General features: G+C 54.5%; 1 protein-coding gene across 12 annotated transcripts in view; it reads right to left on the bottom strand.

The window, feature by feature from the left end:
- NSD1 (nuclear receptor binding SET domain protein 1) overlaps positions 1 to 7,280 on the bottom strand; it is a 106,227-nt gene extending 98,947 nt beyond the window's left edge. For 8 of the 12 annotated variants that reach the window (XR_010589966.1, XR_010589964.1, XR_010589963.1 and 5 more), the window contains exons 1-2: positions 6,518 to 6,624; positions 5,612 to 6,330 (exon numbers count right to left, since the gene is read on the bottom strand). Coding sequence is in view for 8 of the 12 variants with exons in the window: in XM_065555221.1 (XP_065411293.1) it covers positions 5,612 to 6,310 (699 nt within the window). In the remaining 4 variants the exon portion in view is untranslated. Of the gene's footprint in view, positions 1 to 5,611; positions 6,425 to 6,517; positions 6,625 to 6,662; positions 6,790 to 7,165 lie in introns of those variants that run through there. The other 4 variants (XM_065555223.1, XM_065555227.1, XM_065555224.1 and 1 more) reach the window with 4 other exon arrangements.
- Positions 7,281 to 18,719: the final 11,439 nt, after the last annotated feature.

The following is an 18,719-nucleotide window of genomic DNA, read 5'->3' as shown; positions in this document are numbered from 1 at the left end:
TTAGATCGACCCCCCCCTCCCCCCCCCAGTGTAGACCAGCCCTATGTGCCTTACAATCTTCAATGTATTTATCCTCACAAAAGCCTTACAAGGTGTCTATCCTTACAAGGTAAAGCACTGCTATTATCCCCATTGTACAGATGGGAACTGAGAGACAGAGATGCTAAGTAACTTGCCTAGGGTCACGCAGGATGTTTGTGGTGGAGCAGGAACTGAACCTGGCTCTCCCAAGGCCCAGGCTAACGTTCTAACGACTAGACCACCCTTCCTTCTGTACAATCATCACATTTGAAGATTTTTGCATAAAATGTAAACAGCGTTTAAAACATTCATGTGTACATTAATAGGTACAGTGTAGTCACTTCACAAGTGTGGTACCCTGGCAACTTCCATGGCATTCTACTTCACAGTAAGCATAAGATCCAGCACTTCCCAAGAAAGAGCCAGATCTTCCAATCCAGACAAGTTTCAGTGTTAAAAAGAGGCCATTGAAAGAGACAGAAGAAGGATAGTGCCTGGTGGATAGACTCTTCTTTTCAGAGGGTATATGCACATGGAGCATGTTGCCTGTTTTCAATATGGAAAGACAAACCGATCTGATTACTGCACCAGGGGAAAATCAGGGCTGACAGAAGGAACTTATACTCTGAATACAAACAAACACTTGCACCTAAGGGACAGTGTACTATCATAATCATTTAAAATTTAAATCAACATGTAATCTTAATTGTTCATCCTATAATGAGGGGTTTATACTAGAAGATTCTTCTAGAGATCTCTCCAACAGCAGTATACTTAACAAGATACTAGTATAGAATAAAGGCATTAAAAAGAAGGGGGGGGGGGGGGGAATCACAGAAGCCATTCATTATATAGCAGCAGCAGCAACTCCTATATTTAGGGTGCCTAACACTTTTTATTATAAAAACTATTGTTATTTTTTTCAGAAGAGTTCTCACTCCTCCACGGTTTGCAGTGGGATTTTGAAGTTTAGCAGGGATTAGTTCTGGAGGTCAGAAGTGCTTTTTGCTGGCCTCATGAAAATCCTTTCAAATTTGGCCAAGTTACAAGCAGCTGAAAACTGCCATTGCTTGTCCATGTTTCACACAACATAGCTATTTTCTGGCAACACAACCCCCCTCCCCCCTTCGTTCCACTAGCACTGCATATGCACCCTAGATGTCTCAAGTGGAGTATAATCACTGAATAACTCACAGTTAGTGGTGACTTAAACATTTGGCCCAATACATTAGCTCCTCATCAGTAAAACGGGAATACTACTATCGTCTTTCACTGAGGAGTGTGACAATACATTCATTAACGTTTGTGAGGACCAGATATTACAGTAACGAGACCCACAGAAGAGCCTATGAGGAAATCAATAATTCTGTATTTAGTGCAGGGTTTGGATGACGTGCAGAAAAGAAGACATAAGGCCACACATTAAATGATAAGGAACACTGAACAGATGCCTCATTCCCTGAGCACTGGGCATCCTGTACCCTGACCCCAGCCGAGTCATGTGGAAAATATATCATGTGATCATGTAATGAAAGGCAGTATCAATGAACGTACACTATGGTTGCACGGGCAACCTTAAATTCAGCATTTCCTAAACACTTAATATGGCAATCCAAATAATTTTCTTTTAAGAGTTTAGTGTACTTACTATAATTAACTTTAACAAAACATTGAAGTGAAGGGAAAATAATCTAACAAAATGCATATAAATCAAAACAAAATGTAAACGAAGGGTTTTTATGAGAACAAATGTACTGGCCCTGCAATGCTCTTCACACAGACCTGGCCCAGCATCTACACAGAGCCCCGTGGAAGTCAATGAGGCTCCGAGGCTTGCAGGGGTCCACCATGCACAACGCCTTCCAGGATCAGGGCTGTCCTGGCTATGTAATTCCCACCATGCTCTCACCAGATTTACTCAACTTGCAAAGACCAGAACAACTGTGTTTAGAATTTCTGAAACGAGTAACTATCACATATTAAAATGACAAAACCTCAGCAGAAGAACCAGACACGGCTACTCATCTGAAAGTTAAACAATAAGCTGTAGTCCAGTATAAGTAACATATGTGGCAGGGGGACCACAGCAGCAGCCACTATGTTGAGCTGACTTTACTGTGCCAACAGGTTTGAGATGGTGTTACTACACTTGGTACCCTTACAGCACCTGCAGTAACGCCGATGGATAAACTCCTATACTAACCTTCACTTAACATGTAAAAGACATGAAGAAAGGTGCACATCTCTGCATATACCTTAACTCTAAGGAAGAAACCTCTCGCCCATGTGACATGGACAGTGTGCAAAGAGATCAGAGAACTATTAACACATCATCAGGCAAAATGGTACATGCTTTCTAATCTCACCTATATAATAAAGGAATTTACCATGCACCAAAGTGCCTATTTTTAAATGTGACTTTTTGTCGCCAACCAAAAAATCCACATCTTTTCCCATCAATGCCATTGGGGGAGCTACTGTCATCTTAGAAACTGTCATCCCTTTGAAAGTGAGTGCCCAAAGCTTCATTTAAAAAACAGCTGAACACAGGCACAAACAAGAGGTCCTATCTTCAAACAGGCTTTATTCTTAACAAAACAGGAAGTCTGAGAAGCTGTGGGCATGCTCAAAGCAGTTACCATCATGAACAAAAGCTCCCTGCAAGTTCTGTATAAGGTGGAGCTCCGTCCTTGGGGGCAGGGTTGAAAGGGCTTACAGAGTAGTCTCTCTCTGAAAAGCAGCTCTAAAAATAGTAATGTGAGCTCCTGATTTTTAAATCTTTCAGCAACTCCAAAGAAAATTGGCTCAATTTACAGGTAAATAGGTGGAGTAAGGAGTTAAATGCTAGCACCACCAACTCAGTTTGGAATCTGAGAATCAAGCTTGGTTATTTCTATCTACGATCATCTGTAGTAAAAGATTCTACAGTTGGGCTGCAGTAAACTATTCTGTTGGGAATGCAATGCAGACTAAAATCTAGCTTCCTCTCCCAGAACTGCAGGACTAGAAAATGTAAACGCACAAGAATTTACTTTTGCCAATAAAGAAAGCAGATAAGACCTCCACGATGCACAGAGGAAGATGATCGGTTGGTTAAAAGGTGCTTTTTTAAAAAAAAAAAATATTTTTTCCAAATACAAACTACTCTTTAACTGCACTGAATTATTTTAAGGATTCAGCCAGAATACAGCAAAGAGGATTGTATTTTAGTAGAAAGCCAAGCCTTTGAGCCTCCTGTTTGTACATGAAAAAGCATTACAAATCCAATACAAAAATTAATTGATTTGATTTCTGCACCTTTCCAAATTCTGCACTGCCTATGTAATTACTGATCTCCACTTGAGTGCCCCAGTGCCAAGTGCTGCTGTGAAAACTCCTCTACACAGCTTCTGTTTACAAAGTGAGACCCCTCCCATTGCTGCATCACTGAACACATCTGCTGTAGGTAACTCCTTTGATTTTCAAAACAAAGAAAGTTGCAGGAAATAGAAAAGAGACAGAGCAGCAACAGGATTTCCCCAAAGACCTAGAAGGATAGTGGTCCCATGCGCTACCTTCCCTGAAAGCTTTGTTCACCCAAAGCTCATTGCAAGGTTTGGGCCTAAAACAGCAGCATAAATAGTTTAAACTGACATTCCCAATTTTCCAAGATCATCCCTTTCTATGGGCACAGAGACCTTTCAAAAGCCTACTCCCCCACCTCTGAACACATCTTAGGAGAACCCTCTGCAGGTTTCTCAATTTATAGCTCCACTTCCTACAGCAAAGAACACAGACCTAAACATGAATCAATTTTCAAGAGTACTGTACACATGCATAGCATGTCACACTATAGTACCTATAATTAAATGAAAAAAGTCTTCAGGGGGTGGATGTTGTCGTATTAAGTAATTTCCCCAGCACAAGCGTCAGAAAATATTTAAAACTCAGACACAAGACATGCTTAAAGCAAGGGGAAGTTTTAGCCAAATTCTCTTTAAAAAACGAGTGGCAGGTGCAATTTGAATAATATATTTCAGTGCTGCAGCAATTGTTTATAAAACACGCACTTAGAAATGAAGGAAAGTGACCTACAAATGATAGGTGGCACATGTAAAATACAACACAGCAACAGTTCCATAAGTAGTTGGATGTGTGTAACTCAAAAGGAAGGTTTAAAGCAATTTTGCTTCTTTTGCTCTGACAAAGTGGGCATTCACCCACGAAAGCTTATGCTCCAATACATCTGTTAGTCTTAAAGGTGCCACAGGACTCTCTGTTGCTTCTAGGGAGTTCTGAAAATTGACAGGGTGATAAATCAAGGAGATATAATCAAAAGTAATGGGATTTTTTTCTGCTCTCGGAATTATTTTGGAAGAAGTTCTCTGGCCTGTGTTATACAGAACATCAGACTAAACGATCACAATGGTCACTTCTGGCCTTGGAGTCTATGAAATTAGAAAGGAAAAATGTAGCCTGACTAGCTAGAGACTTCCTGACAGTGAGCGCTATTAAGCCATGAAGTAGGAAAATCCAATGGCTTGGGTTATTTAAAACTAGACTGGACAAAGCACTAGAAAATGTACTGTAGGGAACAATTTTGCACTTGTAAGGGGTGGACTAGCGGGTCCAATCGCTCTTTTCCATCTCCAGCTTCTAAAGTTTTAAAGAGATAACTCTACCTGCAATGTCAAAAAATTGTATCTGAAAATAAAGTTTATAATTGCAAATGGCATTTCCAATCTTTAAAACATCATCATATAGGGTGAAACAACCCCAGAGGCCAGCAACTATATCAATCCTGCTTTTATACTGGTTTAACATCTCAAAAAACGTGAATGTTTTAAGAAATGTTCCACACTGAAGAGAGACTAAAAATGGCACCACCCGGTTCCAGTATCTATCATCTCCATGACTGCCAGATCAAATCCACTCAGTTTACAAGTAAAACAATCTTTTTTCTAACCGTCAGGACCTGCAAACTAAGCCTAAGCCCTAAGAAGCCAACTGGGCTCTTCTTTCCTCACAGGTCACAGACAATAAATATTCTGCAGAGGCCTTAGTTAAAAACTCTGCTGATGATACATAAACAGGTAGAAAACACAGCTCCACCATAACGGTACTGGTCAGCAGCACTCCCAGGAGTAAAGACTGGGTCAGCTAGTAAAGTAAGCATAAGGACAATGACTACATACAGGGACAGGTTTTGCATGTAAGAAGGTGCCATCTTTAAATAAAAACTTTCCAGAATAAAACCACACTTGCCAATGTTTTTAATTTAAGCAAAGTGACTGCCAATGCTACCGGGCAGCTCGGAGATGTCAGCTACTATCAAAAGTATAAACCTCGTCCAGTTTCTAAGGTGAGCCGAGGGGTTCTCCTTTGCCAACCTCCATCACTCTGTGCCAGGCAAGATGGCAGCAGGTTTGTGTTACCTGTACAGGCCCCGACCTCGGTCCCCCCACTTGGTTTTGTGCAGAGCAGTAAACACTAGGAACCGGCATGTTTACATGCACCTGACATCCTGTTAGCGCCACCCCCCCGCCCCGCCAGTGACAAGGCGTGCACAGCTCTCCCCTAAAGCGCTGAGCCGGTCCCAAGGGCTGCTTACAAACTGTATTCCCGCTGGTGGCTCAGGTGTTTCCAGGGCGCTCCGCAGGGCGCCGGGCCTCGGATCGGGATCGTCCTTGTCGGACCCGTCGGTGGCGCTGAAGGGCTGCTCCGCTGTCCCACGTGTCTGCCCCACAGGCCCGGGCACCGGGCGCAGCTCTACCCGCTCCGTCCTTTCCCCCGCGCCGGCGTCCCGGCAGGCCTGGCCCTGCATCGCGCCCGGCGGCGAGGGCGAGCACAGGACGGCCGCGATGGGCTCGTTGTGTCCGCGCTCGGCCCCGGCCCTGCCCGGCTCGGCCCCCGGCGGCTCGCAGCAGGTGGCTCTCGCGAGGCTGCTCCCGCCCAGCTCGGCCTGGGCCGCGGGGCTCCCGGCGGCCGCCCCTTCGCCCGGCGAGTCCCGGCCCCCGGCGGCGGGCTGCGGCGGGCTGCCCGGGGCCGGCGGGCGCGGGGAGCCGGGCCGGGAGTCGCCGGGCCCGTCGGCGGCGCCGTTGAGATACTCGGCGCTGATCATGGAGGCGAGGTCCTGCAGCCGGCGCAGCGGGATGTAGCAGGAGGCCGGGTCCTGGCCGTAGGCCGCCTTGGCGGGGAGCGGCCCCGTGCAGCCATTGGGCGGCTCAGGGCTCTCGGGCGCGGCCAGGGCCCGCGGGCCGGCGAAGGGGGCCAGGCAGCCCCTCCGGCTCACGTCGCAGGCCGGCTCCATCCCGCGCCGCGGGCATCGACCTGCGGAGCGAGCACAGCACAATGGTCAGGCCGGGCCTGCGCTCCAAAATGGCAGCCTGCGCCCCTCCCCCCGCCCCGCCGGGCGGCCGGACCGCCGCGCTCCGCGGCCTCCCTCAGCGCCGGGCGCCCGCCGCCCAGCCGCGCGCCCCTCAGCCCCCGCGCGCGCGCCCGCGCGCCCGGCCCCTACCTGCCCCCTCCCGCGCCCGGCCCCCGCGCGGGCACAGAACCTGCAGGCCCGGCCCGGCCCCGCCGCCTGCCTCCCTCCCCCGCCCTCGCGCGCGCGCCCGCCCGCCGCCATCCCGCACGCGCGCGCCCGCCCCTCCCTCACTGACTCTTGGGGTTCAGCGCCGGCCAATCAGCGCCGCGCGGCCCCTCCGGAGCCTCGTGCCCGGGGCCCCAGGCCGGGGCCCGCTGCTGCCTCCCCGCGGCGGCTCCGGAGCCGAGCCCGGCCCGGCCCTGCCCTGCCCCCGGCCGCTCCCCCGGCCCGGCCCGGCCTGGCCTGGCCTGGCCTCGCCGCCCCCTGCACAGGCCCCGGGGCCCCAGCCCGCCTCACCCCCGGCCCGGCCCGGCCCGCACGCGGCTGCCGAGCGGCGCCAACAAAATGGAGGCTGCGGCCGGGCCCAGGTGCGGGGAGCGCCCGGCCCCTCCCGCCGCCTCGGGGTCCCGGCCGGGCCGCTGCGGCCTGCCCGGCCCCGGCCCCTGCCCGTCCCCGGCCCGTGTCCGCACTTGGCTGCGCGGGGCGCTCCGGCCTGGTGCTGCCCGCCCAGCGGAGCGGCCATGAGCGCGGCCGGGCCCCAGCGCGCCCCGGGGTCGGGCGGCTCCCCGCGATCCTTGCCTGGAGCGGGGCCGCTGCTCCGGGACCGCCTCGGCCTCGGCCTCGGGCTCGCTCGCCCGCCCCAGCCGTGCGCGGGGCCCCAGGCCCTGGTGCTCCCGTGCAGGCGGCTCCGCTGGCTGCCAGGCGCTCACCCCGCACGAGTCCCGGCCTGGGGAGGGGGTCACAGCCAGGGACGCGCGGAGGGTGGGGTTCAGCCCGCCCGGCGGATGGCCAAGGTGGTGCTCGCTCGCCTCTTGCTACAATGAGTCTGGCAGCAGGGTGCCCCCTTTTCGGAGGTGTGATTGTGTTCCCAAGGGCTGCCGGTACCTCTGCAGGGAGAGATGGGATATTCTCCAGGACTGGGGGTGTATGTCCAGCCTCCCTCCTCTAAGCATTTAGACCAGGGGTGTCCGACTCCCTTGGAGGAACGGGCTGAATTCGAGGTGTAATTATCATTTATGGGCCGGGAGCCATTTCAGGAGCATTGTCCCTTCGGGGCACAGGGGAGCGGCAGCTGGAACCAGGTCAGCACAGAGATCAAGGGGCGAATATCACCTTTGAATTAAACCTGACTCTGGTTATACCTTCAGTGCCTATTGTCACAGTCATCACTCAGTGAAAAATCTTTGCCCAAGGCTGTCTCTGCCCTTTGTTTCTCTTCCTTCCCCAGCTGCCCGTCTCTGTTTCTCTCTCTCTCTCTCTCTCTCCCTCTTCCCAGTGTGTGTGTGTCTGTTCTTTTCTCTGCATGTCCTTCCCTGCAGCTACTCCAAATTCCCATCCCCCTCTGCCACTCAAACCATCAGTGATTAAATACTTAATGTTGACACAGAAGTGTCATCACTGGCCTTTAAAACTGATAGTCCAGTTAGACAGCAGACTTGCCTTTTGCGCTGAGTCACGGTTGCAGGCTCTGTGCACACTCAGGCAGACATCACTGGTTGTGGCCCTGCAGCCAGGAAGGCTAGGGACTTGCTCTTTTGTAAATTTAAAGTTGAGATTTTAGAGCATCTGAACATGCCACATATGAGTCTGAGAAATACATAATGTGGGCAGGATCTGGCCAGCAGGCCAGATGTTTGGTGGTCCTGATTTAAACCCTGGAAGTTCATGTGTCTCCGTCCTTACTAGAGCTTATGCCTAGTTGGATCCTTGGCTTCTGCAAGGGGTAGAGCAGGCTGGAGTTCGGTGTAGGGGCTGGGGAATTGGGAGCTTGCCCCACCATTCCTGGGCCTCATTGCCAGCTCTGTGTGGTTTCCGTATGGCACCAAGGCCTTCAGCCCCTTTGCTGCCAGGGGATCTCTGTTCATGCTCCCCTCACAGGCTCCATAACTCACAGGTCTCTCCTTTATTCTCCCCACTCCTGGCTCTGGCATGTCAGCCAGTTCCTTACTGCCAGGTCCCTGTCTCTGCTGGGGGGAGAGGGGGACTGCTGTCACTACACACTGGGCCATGGACTCTATAGGCCCCTGTGGTGCACCCCTTCTCTTAAAGGAGCATCAGCTGGAACGTGCTGAACAGCGGAGGACTGGAGAAGTGTCCTGCTGCCCCACCACCAAAGTGGATGGCTTTTTCTCTCTCGGGAGCAGGGGAAACCACCTCACTGGTTCTATTCACATGGCTTCTGCCTCGCACTGCTTAAAGCAGGGGGTCGGATGACTTGGCAGAAGGCATGTGCTGCAGTCCGCGAGGGCTTTTCCTCAAGAGTTCCCAACTTGGGAGTCAGCCACGGCCCACAACTCTAGGGGTGAGGCCCAACCTTCCCATGGACACTGGGAGAAGACCATGTATTGTCCCTCTCCTGTACAAGCAGAGGTTAACCCTTTGTTCACCAGGTAGTGCCTCTGACACACACATTACTACTTACTTCTGCTAACATCCACATCTCTGTCGTGGTTTGCATGGAGAAACAAGGTGAGGGAGGTAGTATCTTTCATTGGACCAGCTTCTGTTGGTGAGAGAGACACGCTTTCGAGCTTATCAGAGCTCTTCTTCACATGGGACCATACTCCCCGTGTCGCAGCAAAACGCAAGGTGGAACAGGTTATTTAGCATGAGGAGTTAGTTAGCACATATGTAAGGGACCATTCAAGGTAGTGGCCCATTAACAGCTCTGCAGTCATAGGACAAAAAGAGGGCGTTATTTGGTTATAGATTGTTGTAAGAAGCCATAAATCCAGTGTCTGTTCGGTCCATGAGTTTTAGTGTCTAGCAAAATTCTCAATTTAAGCTCCCAGGCTTGTCTTTTGAAGGTATTGTGCAGGTTTCCTTAGAGGACGAGGACTGAGAGGTCAGACATGGAGTGATCACTTTGTGAAATGTAAAAAGCAACAGAGGGTCCTGTGGCACCTTTAAGCCACAGGACCCTCTGTTGCTTTTTACAGATTCAGACTAACACAGCTACCCCTCTGATTTGTGAAATGTGTTCACCCACAGGTGATGGGATGTTTGTCATTTATCATTTTCCTGTATGAGTTCATTAAAGCTTAGTGTAGTGATTGTCTGCACCCACATAGTTATTGGAGCATTTAGTGCACTGGATGAGGTACGCCACTCTACCCTGAATGGTTTCTTACAATATGTGCTAACAACTTCCATTAAACAATCTGTTCCACCTTGCATTTAGCAGCATTTAGTGACCCTGGGAGCACCTTTTCCAGACCTGAAGAAGAGGTCTGTGTGGCTCAAAAGCTTGTCCCTCTCACCAACAGAAGTTGGCCCAATAAAACATACTACCTCACCCACCTTATCTCGCTAGTATCCTGGGACTGACATGGCTACAACAACAGGTATACGACAATGGATTGCATAGTCCCACAACTACTCACCACAGTTTCTCTCATCTTCTTACTCTCTTTGAGGATTCTAGCTCCAGCATGGACCCTGGTTGTCAGAATGTAGCACTCTGATCTGCTTACAGTCCATCTTCTCCTCCTCTTGTGACCGCTCCAGCTTTACTGGTCTCAGCACTGATGCTACATGTACCACGCTGTTGCGCTTAGTGAAGACGCTACCTGTGCTGATGAGAGAGCTGCTTTCCTCACATAGGTACTCCAGCTCCCTGGGGGGCGGTAGCTATGGCGATGGGAGAAGCCCTCCTGACATCCCGCTGTTTACATTGGGGGTTAGGTCAGTCTCACTACGTTGCTGAGGGGCGTATGCTGACATAAGTTGGGAGGGTAGACCGGGGCGCAGACTCAAAGGACACATACGCCAGTCCTGCTACCACTTCGTTTTCTGCTATGCTTGAGCTTGGAGCTGACTTTTCTCTTGGCTTTTTTGGGTGATCTGTCACATGCATTTCTGAAAACTTATTCCCATGATAAAGCTAAAAATTGTATTTGTAAACACCCCAAAAGGCACTCAGGGCTCTGTACAAAACCAATGCACTGGTGGAGAATCGTGGTTTTCCTCTTTCCTTCTGTAATACTTTTGTTGAAGAAATAACACAGCAAAATAAAGACAACAAAAACCAAAAAACCGGTAAGTTTCTAACAAAGCACTCCCAGCTTCATTCACTACAGCCACGAAAAGCCCCCGACTAAATATATTCGCATCGGGGTATTCGCAGCTTGTTTTTAACCTGCTGCCTGTTTATTAAGCACGGACATCGCTCAGCTGTGTGCTCGAACAGAGCAGAGATGCGGCCCAACATTTTCAAAGTTACCTCCCTACGTCCAGCTTTAGCCAGCTAAAGGAAGTGATTCTGAGAGATGCAGGGCACCCCCAGCTCCTGATGGCAGCATGTGCTCAGCTTGTCTGACAGCGAGGCTGCTTTTATTTAGGTGCCTACATTGAAGCATTTCAGGCCTGGTCACCACGACAATTCGCTCACCACCCAAGGCCCCGGTCCTGCAAACACACTCACCCCCAGTGCTGCTTGCAGTCAATGGGGTTACTCGCCTGTTGAAAGTGGAGCATGTCCATATGTGTTTGCAGGACAGGGCCTATGGTGTAAAGTTTAGCAGGGCAGACTAGAGTCTCTGGTCTTTAGAATTGCATTTCCTTCATTCCCTTTGTAGTTCTCGCTGGAAGAACTTAAGAACAGCCATAGTGGGTCAGACCAATGCTCCTTCTAGCCCAGGATCCTGTCTTCTGACAGTGGCCAGTGCCAGGTGCTTCAGAGGAGATGACTAGAACAGGGCAGTTATCGAGTGATCCATCCCCTGCCGGCCCGGCCCAGTTGCTGGCAGTCAGAGGTTTAGGGACTCCCATATGGGATTGTGTCTCTGACCATCTTGGCTAATAGCCATTGGCCACTATCCTCAATGAACTTACCTCATTCTTTTTTTAACCCAATTCTAGTTTTGGCCTTCACAACATCCCCTGGCCATGAGTTCCACAGGCTGACTGCGACATGTGAAGCAGTGCTTCCCTATGTGTCTTTTAAACCTGCTGCCTGTTATTTTCATCGGGTGACCCCTGAAATCCCCCTCTATTTCCTGGGATTCAGGAGTCAGCCTGGGCTGAAACCTGGTTTAAAAGCTGCCACTGCACATAGCCGTGACTCATGCTCCAGTTCTTGGCAGCCGCAGCCGCATCTCCTGTGACCCCCCTGCTCTGTGTTTTCATTGCTAATCACAGTTTGCTACTCCCTGGCTACCGCTCCCTCCCAATCCCTGATGTTGGAGCCCTCTGGCGGCCTGTCCGACAGCTGCCTGACAACCACAAGTGAACAAGCGGCTCCTTGCTTGCCATAGCGACGCCTTCCTAGTCACCACCTACATCGCTGTGTCAGTCACAGCCCCCCACAGCCTGCTTAGACTGGTGCTCTGTGGGCAGGGACGGACACGCCGCACCAGGCTAATGGGGCCAACCTGCTTGGCCTCTATGGGCCCCAGACGTCGAAAGGTTAAACAGCGTTCAGGCCGTAACCTAATGGGGGGGTTGGTCGGACGTGTCAGATGCATTTTGTCTGCCCCCCGTTGCCGAGATGGCCCTGAGAAAGTCCGTGCCCAGCGCGTAGCCTTTGGACCATCTCCAGCGTCCCCCACAAGTGCGTGGTCAGCGCTCCTGCTGGCCCGGCTGCCTCCTCACCGATCGTGGGGGTTATTAGCAGTGCTGCTCCCTGCTCTGCACCGACGCTGCATTGGGGGAGACCCCAGAGGAGCAGGACTGGGCTCCCCGCGCCGAGGGGGACTATGGGCCTCTGTCTGGTCTCTCGAGCGGCTGCTCTCCGGGCAGGGAGTGTCACTCACTGGGGCTTGTGAGATTTGTCCTTGCCGGGAGCACGGGTCTCTGAACGATTTGTAAAGCTTTTCCTCCCCACGAGTCTCTTTAGCACCCACACGGCTTCTCTTGGCCTCCTCCAAGACCCCTGCCCCTGGCTGTGTGTCCATGCGTAAGAGCGCTGGCAGGTGCAGCCGCCACATGGACTCGGGCCCTGAACGCCGGGTAGGGACGAGGTTAATAGCGTGTCTCCATTCCAAGGGCAGGCTGAGCCGGGGATGTCTCCCTCTGGTGCCTTGTCCCCTGCAATGCAGCTAATCTGTGTGTTGGGCTAGACCCTCCCCAGCCATTCCCTCTGGCGCAGGCAGGACCTGTCCTGTGTGTGCAGCGAGGGGCAGGGCGCAGGGAGAGGGGCAGTGGGTTTCACTTGCTGAAATGGCTTGTGTTAAGCCATGAATGCAGGGCTGTCTGGAAGCTGGCAGAGAAGGGTGTTGGGTTCAAGCCAGCATTGTGTTTCCAGTACAAAATAATGTCCTCTTGATGTGACAGATACACTCGAGCCAGCTGCTCAAATCCAGGGTAACGAAGGCCATCATCCATCTGGCAGCAGCCAGTTGGGTGTTAAGCCTGGCCTTGCTCACCCTGTTCATTAACGAGCTGGGCAGGGGTAAGTAGGCTGTTAATGGCCAAACTGGGGGGGGGTGTCACAAAGATCAGTGAGCAGTGTTCTAATGCACACGGCAGGACCAGCCAGATCAATGACAAACGCAGGTCAGGCTGGAATAACTCAAGTGAGGCCTCTGGGGGAAATCATCCTAGCTGCAGCTACCCATGTGCCAGAACCCGCTTGGAAAGCAGGAAGCCCTTGGAGCAATGGTGGGCCACATTGCAGGTGACACTGGGCTGCTCCAGGCAACTCTCCATGAAGTGCACTGGCCACCCTGGGGTTCCGACCAGCCACTCCTGCCCCCAGCCAAGGCAGGCCTGTCTCATGCCCAGCTGCTCCCTGGCAGGGGTCGAGTTTGCCATGTGGCCAGGTGCAGCCAGTCTCCTCCTCAGGGTGACCTGTGTGGAGAGAGCACAAGACCCTGCCCACACCTGCCATCAGGAACAACAAGCTGCAGGGGACCCAGGCCGCCTTCCCTGACCTGCAGCGGAGGATCCTAAAGACTCCAGCCTGTGATTGTAACCTTCAGATGGGCTGCTGCACCCCACTTCTCAGTCCCAGCCTGCAGCCCCCTCGCCCCACTGGGCCCTAGCTCCATCCTGTGGGGGTTTTCCCGCATCTAGACTGTCATGTCATTCTGTTCCCCCCACCCCTACAGTCCTGGGCAGAACAAGCCAAAGCAGTTCTGTGGAAACGAGTGGGCTGGGCCAGGCTAACCTCCAGGCCGCTGCAGATCTATGCCGTGGCACAGGCTGCGGGGCTGAGGTGAGGGGCTGTGGGTACGGTGACCAGATCACCACGCTCAAATATCGGGACACATTGGCCCCGCCCATAGTCCACCACCACCCTGCTTCTCCCAGGCTCCGACCCCACTCTGCCCCAGGTCCAGCCCCCTCCCCACTCAGCCCCCCAACCACGCCCTTCCTCATCCCCTGGCCTGCCACTGGCTTGATGCGTCCCTCCTCAGTCCCCCACCCACCACTCACCTCCCCGCCCGCCACGCACCCCTACGGTGCCGACTTCCCCCTCCAGGTGGGTGCTCGCCCACCCCTCACCTCTTTCCACCCCTGCACCGCCCTCGCTCCGCCCCCATTCCACCCCCTTCCCCCAAGTCTCCACCCCTGCCCTGCCTCTTCTCTGCCTCCTCCCCTGAGTGTGCTGCATCCCCGCTCCTCCCTCCTGGAAAGCGCTAAGTGCTGCCAAACAGCTGTTTGGTGGCGGGAAGCACTGGAGGGGGGTGGAGCGGGGACGAGGCGCGCAGGGGGGAGAAGGAGGCAAGGCGGGGGGAGCTTGGCTGCAATTTTTCCCCATGGGTGCTCCAACCCTGGAGCACCCATGGGGTCAGCGCCTCCCTCCTGCTGGCCTCCTTACCTGAATATCGGGACAAATGGTGTCCCGAGCGTACGTTGATCGGGACGCAGGACAAAGGGTTAAATATCGGGACATCTGGTCACCGTAGCTGTGGGGCAGTCATAGTCCTGGTGCGTCTGCTCCTTGGCCTCCCACCTGCTCCAGCTCAGGCCAGAGCTCTGTCTGGTCACGCACTGCCACCACCTCACACTAACCCCCAGAGCAGGCAGCTGGCACCCAGCTGCAGGTGCTAACAGCAGCTGCCAGTCGGCCTCCAGGAGCCAGACAATTTCTGGTGACCAGAGGTTTCCTCCACCCACGCTGGCGAGCAGCAGGGGAACGTTTCTGAATGGCGTCCTCAACCAAGCGCCGAGGCAGGGATCCACGGGGGCTCCCGCCAGCCGGCCCCGGAGGGTGCTGGGCCAGACACACACAGCCTCGCTCACACTCACACGCACCATCGCCCAGTCTCCATCTGCCCCTCCCCCAAGCTGCGATTGGCTCGGCTCGCTGATGGTCAGCGTATGGGACCTGCCTTGTCCTGGGCCTTGAGAGAAACTTCCCGCATAGCTTCAGAAACAGCTGCTGCGTGTTCCCAGGAACTGCCCCCCCTTAGCTGAGCTGGTCTGCCCTGCTCCCTGCAGCTTGCAAAGACATGGAGGGTTTAGCTCAAATCCAGGTCTCTTCCCCGCCCGGTCCTACAACCAGCGTAAACACCCAGCATGTAACTAGCTGCTCCAGCCGCTGCCAGATTGGCCCCCTCCAGGGCATCCTGCTGCCGCAGGGGCTGTGCGATTCCCCCTCTTTGGGCCCAGGGCTTCCTCACCACAGCAGCCTAGTGTCGTGCCACTTCTGGGCCACGGAGAAAGTGCCCCCAGCCTGTCAGTGCTGCTATTGCCTTGTCAAACGGGGAGCTCAGCAAGAGGGGCAGGTACCCCGCCACTCCCGCAGAGCTCTCCTGTGCTGTGGTGGGGAACAGGGCTGGAGCCCCAGCTACCCTCAGCCAGCCCTGCCTGGGGGGGGTCTCTCTGAGATTTGATTTGACCAATTCTTGGCTTCTTAGGGGAGCCTCTGCCTCCAGCCCGTGGACTCTGAGATGTTGCCCTGTCCTCCCCTTGGTTTCCTGAGCCTGAGACTTGCACTGGCGCCTGGGAAGCCCTGGCCTGAGGCTTTCGTTCGCAGTGGGATGAGGCAGGGCTGGCTCCAGGGGCTTCTCCCTAGGTGGGTCCTGGCCCCTAAACTGACCAGAAAGCAAGTCGCAGGCCCCTCAGCCATGGCAGGGCCTGGGGAGATGTGTGCCGGGGGGGGACGCTCTCAGGGGGAGCCTCCTGCAGCCTCTGGGAAGCAGGCCTAGGGTTAGGGTATCACAGCACAGCAGGTACAGCCCCATGCGCTCTGCACAGGCCGAGCAGCGAATGAGCACAGTGGCTATGGACTAGACCCATCAGTCCACAGAGTGCCCCGACCTGGATTCCCAGCCCCAGAGTAGGGCACTCCCAGGATTCCTGTGGGCGCCTCCCATGGCCTCTCTCCCAGCCCACCCTGGCCCCGCCTGCAGCCCACACCAGGTGGGCTCCTCTGCAGTGGTTTTCCCATCCTGCAATGGGAGGAGAACGGGCCTGGTTTTCTAATCCATCAGGGCCAGGCACTCCACAGCTGTGCTGCAGACGCCTGGGGCAAGGGCTCCCCAGGGTGCAAGTACGTCTCTCTCTCGTGAAATCAATCCCACCATCCGGTCTCCTCACAAATCCACCTGCCTCTGGACCCTCCCACACTTCCATTCTCCTGCACAAAGGGCTGGGGGTGGCCCCTGGCGAAAACACCCCTGGGTCTGGGGAATTCCGGGAACTCAGAGTCCTTCACCGCAGGAGCGGGTGAAGCAGTTACTGTGGAAGGGACCTGAAAGCCCAGTGCTGAGTGTTATGGTGCTGGTAGCTCATCCACTAGTCCAGGGGTTCTCAAACTGGGGGTCGGGACCCCTCAGGGGGTTGCAAGGTCATTACATGGGGGTTCGCGAGCTGTCAACCTCCACCCCAAGCCCGCTTTGCCTCCAGCATTTATAATGGTGTTAAATATATTAAAAGTGTGTTCAATTTATTGTGTGGGTCACACTCAGAAGCTTGCGATGTGAAAGGGGTCGCCAGTAAAAAAGTTTGAGATCCACTGCACTAGAGGATAACAGCCTACGACTGCTACCAGCTATCTGAGTTACTTCTCTGGCTCCAGTGCTGGGGTGCTGAAGGCTCTGGATCCAAACCCTGCTGAGGACTGGGGATGTGATACAAGGACATACCCCAAAGGTTCTTTTAGAGACACCATGTCACGGACTCACAGATCGTGCCCACCCTTGGCCCCGTGCGGTCTGTGGGGGGTGCCCCTTTCAGTGAGACAACCCTTCTCGGGGGTCCACTCTCTCTCGGGGTCAGGCCTCTCCACCTCCTGGAGCCGCACCTCTCTGAGCCTTAGCACGTCTGTCTCTGCCGTGGGCCCCCTCAGGGAGTCCCCTCACTCTGGGCCCCCATGGCCTCCACCCCCAAAAGGGTTGATGCCACCCTGTTCTCTAGACCGGAGTGACTCTCAGCCAGCATAAAACAGGAGGGTTTATGAAGAGTTGAACACAGCACAGGAAACTCTCAGGGCCTCAGGTCTGGCCTCCCTCAGCCCAGCACACCCCAGTCTCCCTGCATCCAGGTGGGCTCTGCCTGCTCCCCCTCTCCAGCCCAGAGCCCCCCTGCTCCCAGCTGGGCCTCTGAGATCCCCGGCCCCAGGCCCTGCCTCTGTCCATTGTCTTCTCTCCAGGTAAACAGGGTCGTAAACCGGGGCTTCCTTTCCTCACTTCTGTCCTCTGGCTGGAACCAGCTGGTTAGGTCACTGGGTCCTCACTCTGCAGCCCATTGTCCGCCCACTGGCCAGAACTGGCTGCATCTCCTCAGCTGGGCCTCCGGGTCACCAGGTCGCCAGGTCACCGGTCATTGGGGTACCATCCTCCCGGCCATCGGCTGGGTCCCCAAGTCCTCTCTCCGGTCCTCTGCAAAACACACTCCCCCTCCCCTCACCTCGTTAAACCAGTAACACCCAGGGAAACTGAGTCCCACCCCCTCCGTATGCAAACCATTGAAACTCCACAGAAAACAAGAAACCCCCCCCACTTCGTCACACACCACTACTATGGGACTCTATGGAGCTCCACAAGGGCAAGGGAAGGGACCAGCTACTCCATGTCCGTGAGCCCCTGTAGGGCTTCCCCTCTTGGTGCAGCCAGGCCCTGTGTGCTCTGTCAGTGTGGGAAGTGTCTTGCTAACCAGTGACCCTCGCTGGGAGGCGCTTTTGCTGGCTCAGCCAGAGTTTTGCCCCCTATGCCGCAAAGCAGAGCGGTTTGTGTGGTGACTCCAGCCGACAGCTTGGGCGGCTCTGCACGGAAATAGAGGCAAGACAAGTTCAGGGCCTTGGTTCACAGTCTGGAGTGACAGGAGCGGGTGGGGAGGGAGAGGGCCCCAGCCGGCGTCTGGTGCGTGCTGCGCCTTATCCCGGGGAGCTCTGGCAAAGTCAGCCCGTGAGCAGCTCCCCCGGGGTGATTGTTTGGGCTGCCCAGAGCAGGGCCCATCGCCCACGCTGGGATCATCTGTGCAGACACTGGGGGCTGGGCAGCTCTAGGCGTCCTTGGCTTGGGGCAGCACCTGAGACACAGCAGGAATTCTCAGTAGCCAGCTGGAGACAGATCTAACAGTGGTGTCCCGGTCAGATGAAGGGGGGAGGGGCTGTGCTCCAAAGGGGTGGGGGGAACAGGGCCCGGGCCCGTGCAGAGACAGACACAAAGGCTCAGTTCCCAGTCTGTGTGCTGGCGGGACCCTTCCCTGGCTGTGTGCTGGGAGCAGGAAGTGATTGTTTGCAGCCCTGATCCCAGGCACCAAGTTCACAGCTTGGGTTTATTTCTGGTGCCGTTGGGATGTTACCAAGGGTGAAGCCATCATGGGCTGTCACCCTGCCCATCCCTGGCAGGAGAATGAGTCAGGAAAGACATTTCTGCGGTGGTGGGGCAGCCGAAACCGCTTGGCAGAATGCAAGCTCACAGCTTCACCAAGAACAGCGCAACGAGGCTGAAAAAAACACGGCAACCCCACACAGAGAGATCTGCGCGCAACAGGCCCCGGCCCCGGCATTCGCTCACCCGGACCCCAGTGCAGCCAGCCCCAGCCCATGTTCAAGCACCCAGCCCCCCACAACAGTCCCTATGGCCTCACATGACTTCAGAGGGACAGATCACTGGCATCACCTTGCCATGACTCTAGATTGCAGACAATAGCCCAGCCTGGCCATTGAGAAGCCGGAGAAAGGATGGCTCCTCGTGGGACAAGCGGCGAAGGCCGGGCCGGAGCAGGCTGACAATATGCC

This window comes from Chrysemys picta, chromosome 8 (assembly GCF_011386835.1).
Source record: "Chrysemys picta bellii isolate R12L10 chromosome 8, ASM1138683v2, whole genome shotgun sequence".
Classification (NCBI taxonomy): Eukaryota; Metazoa; Chordata; order Testudines; family Emydidae; genus Chrysemys; species Chrysemys picta.
Note: the sequence above shows the minus strand (reverse complement) of the source record. Positions and strands in the feature narration are given on the sequence as shown.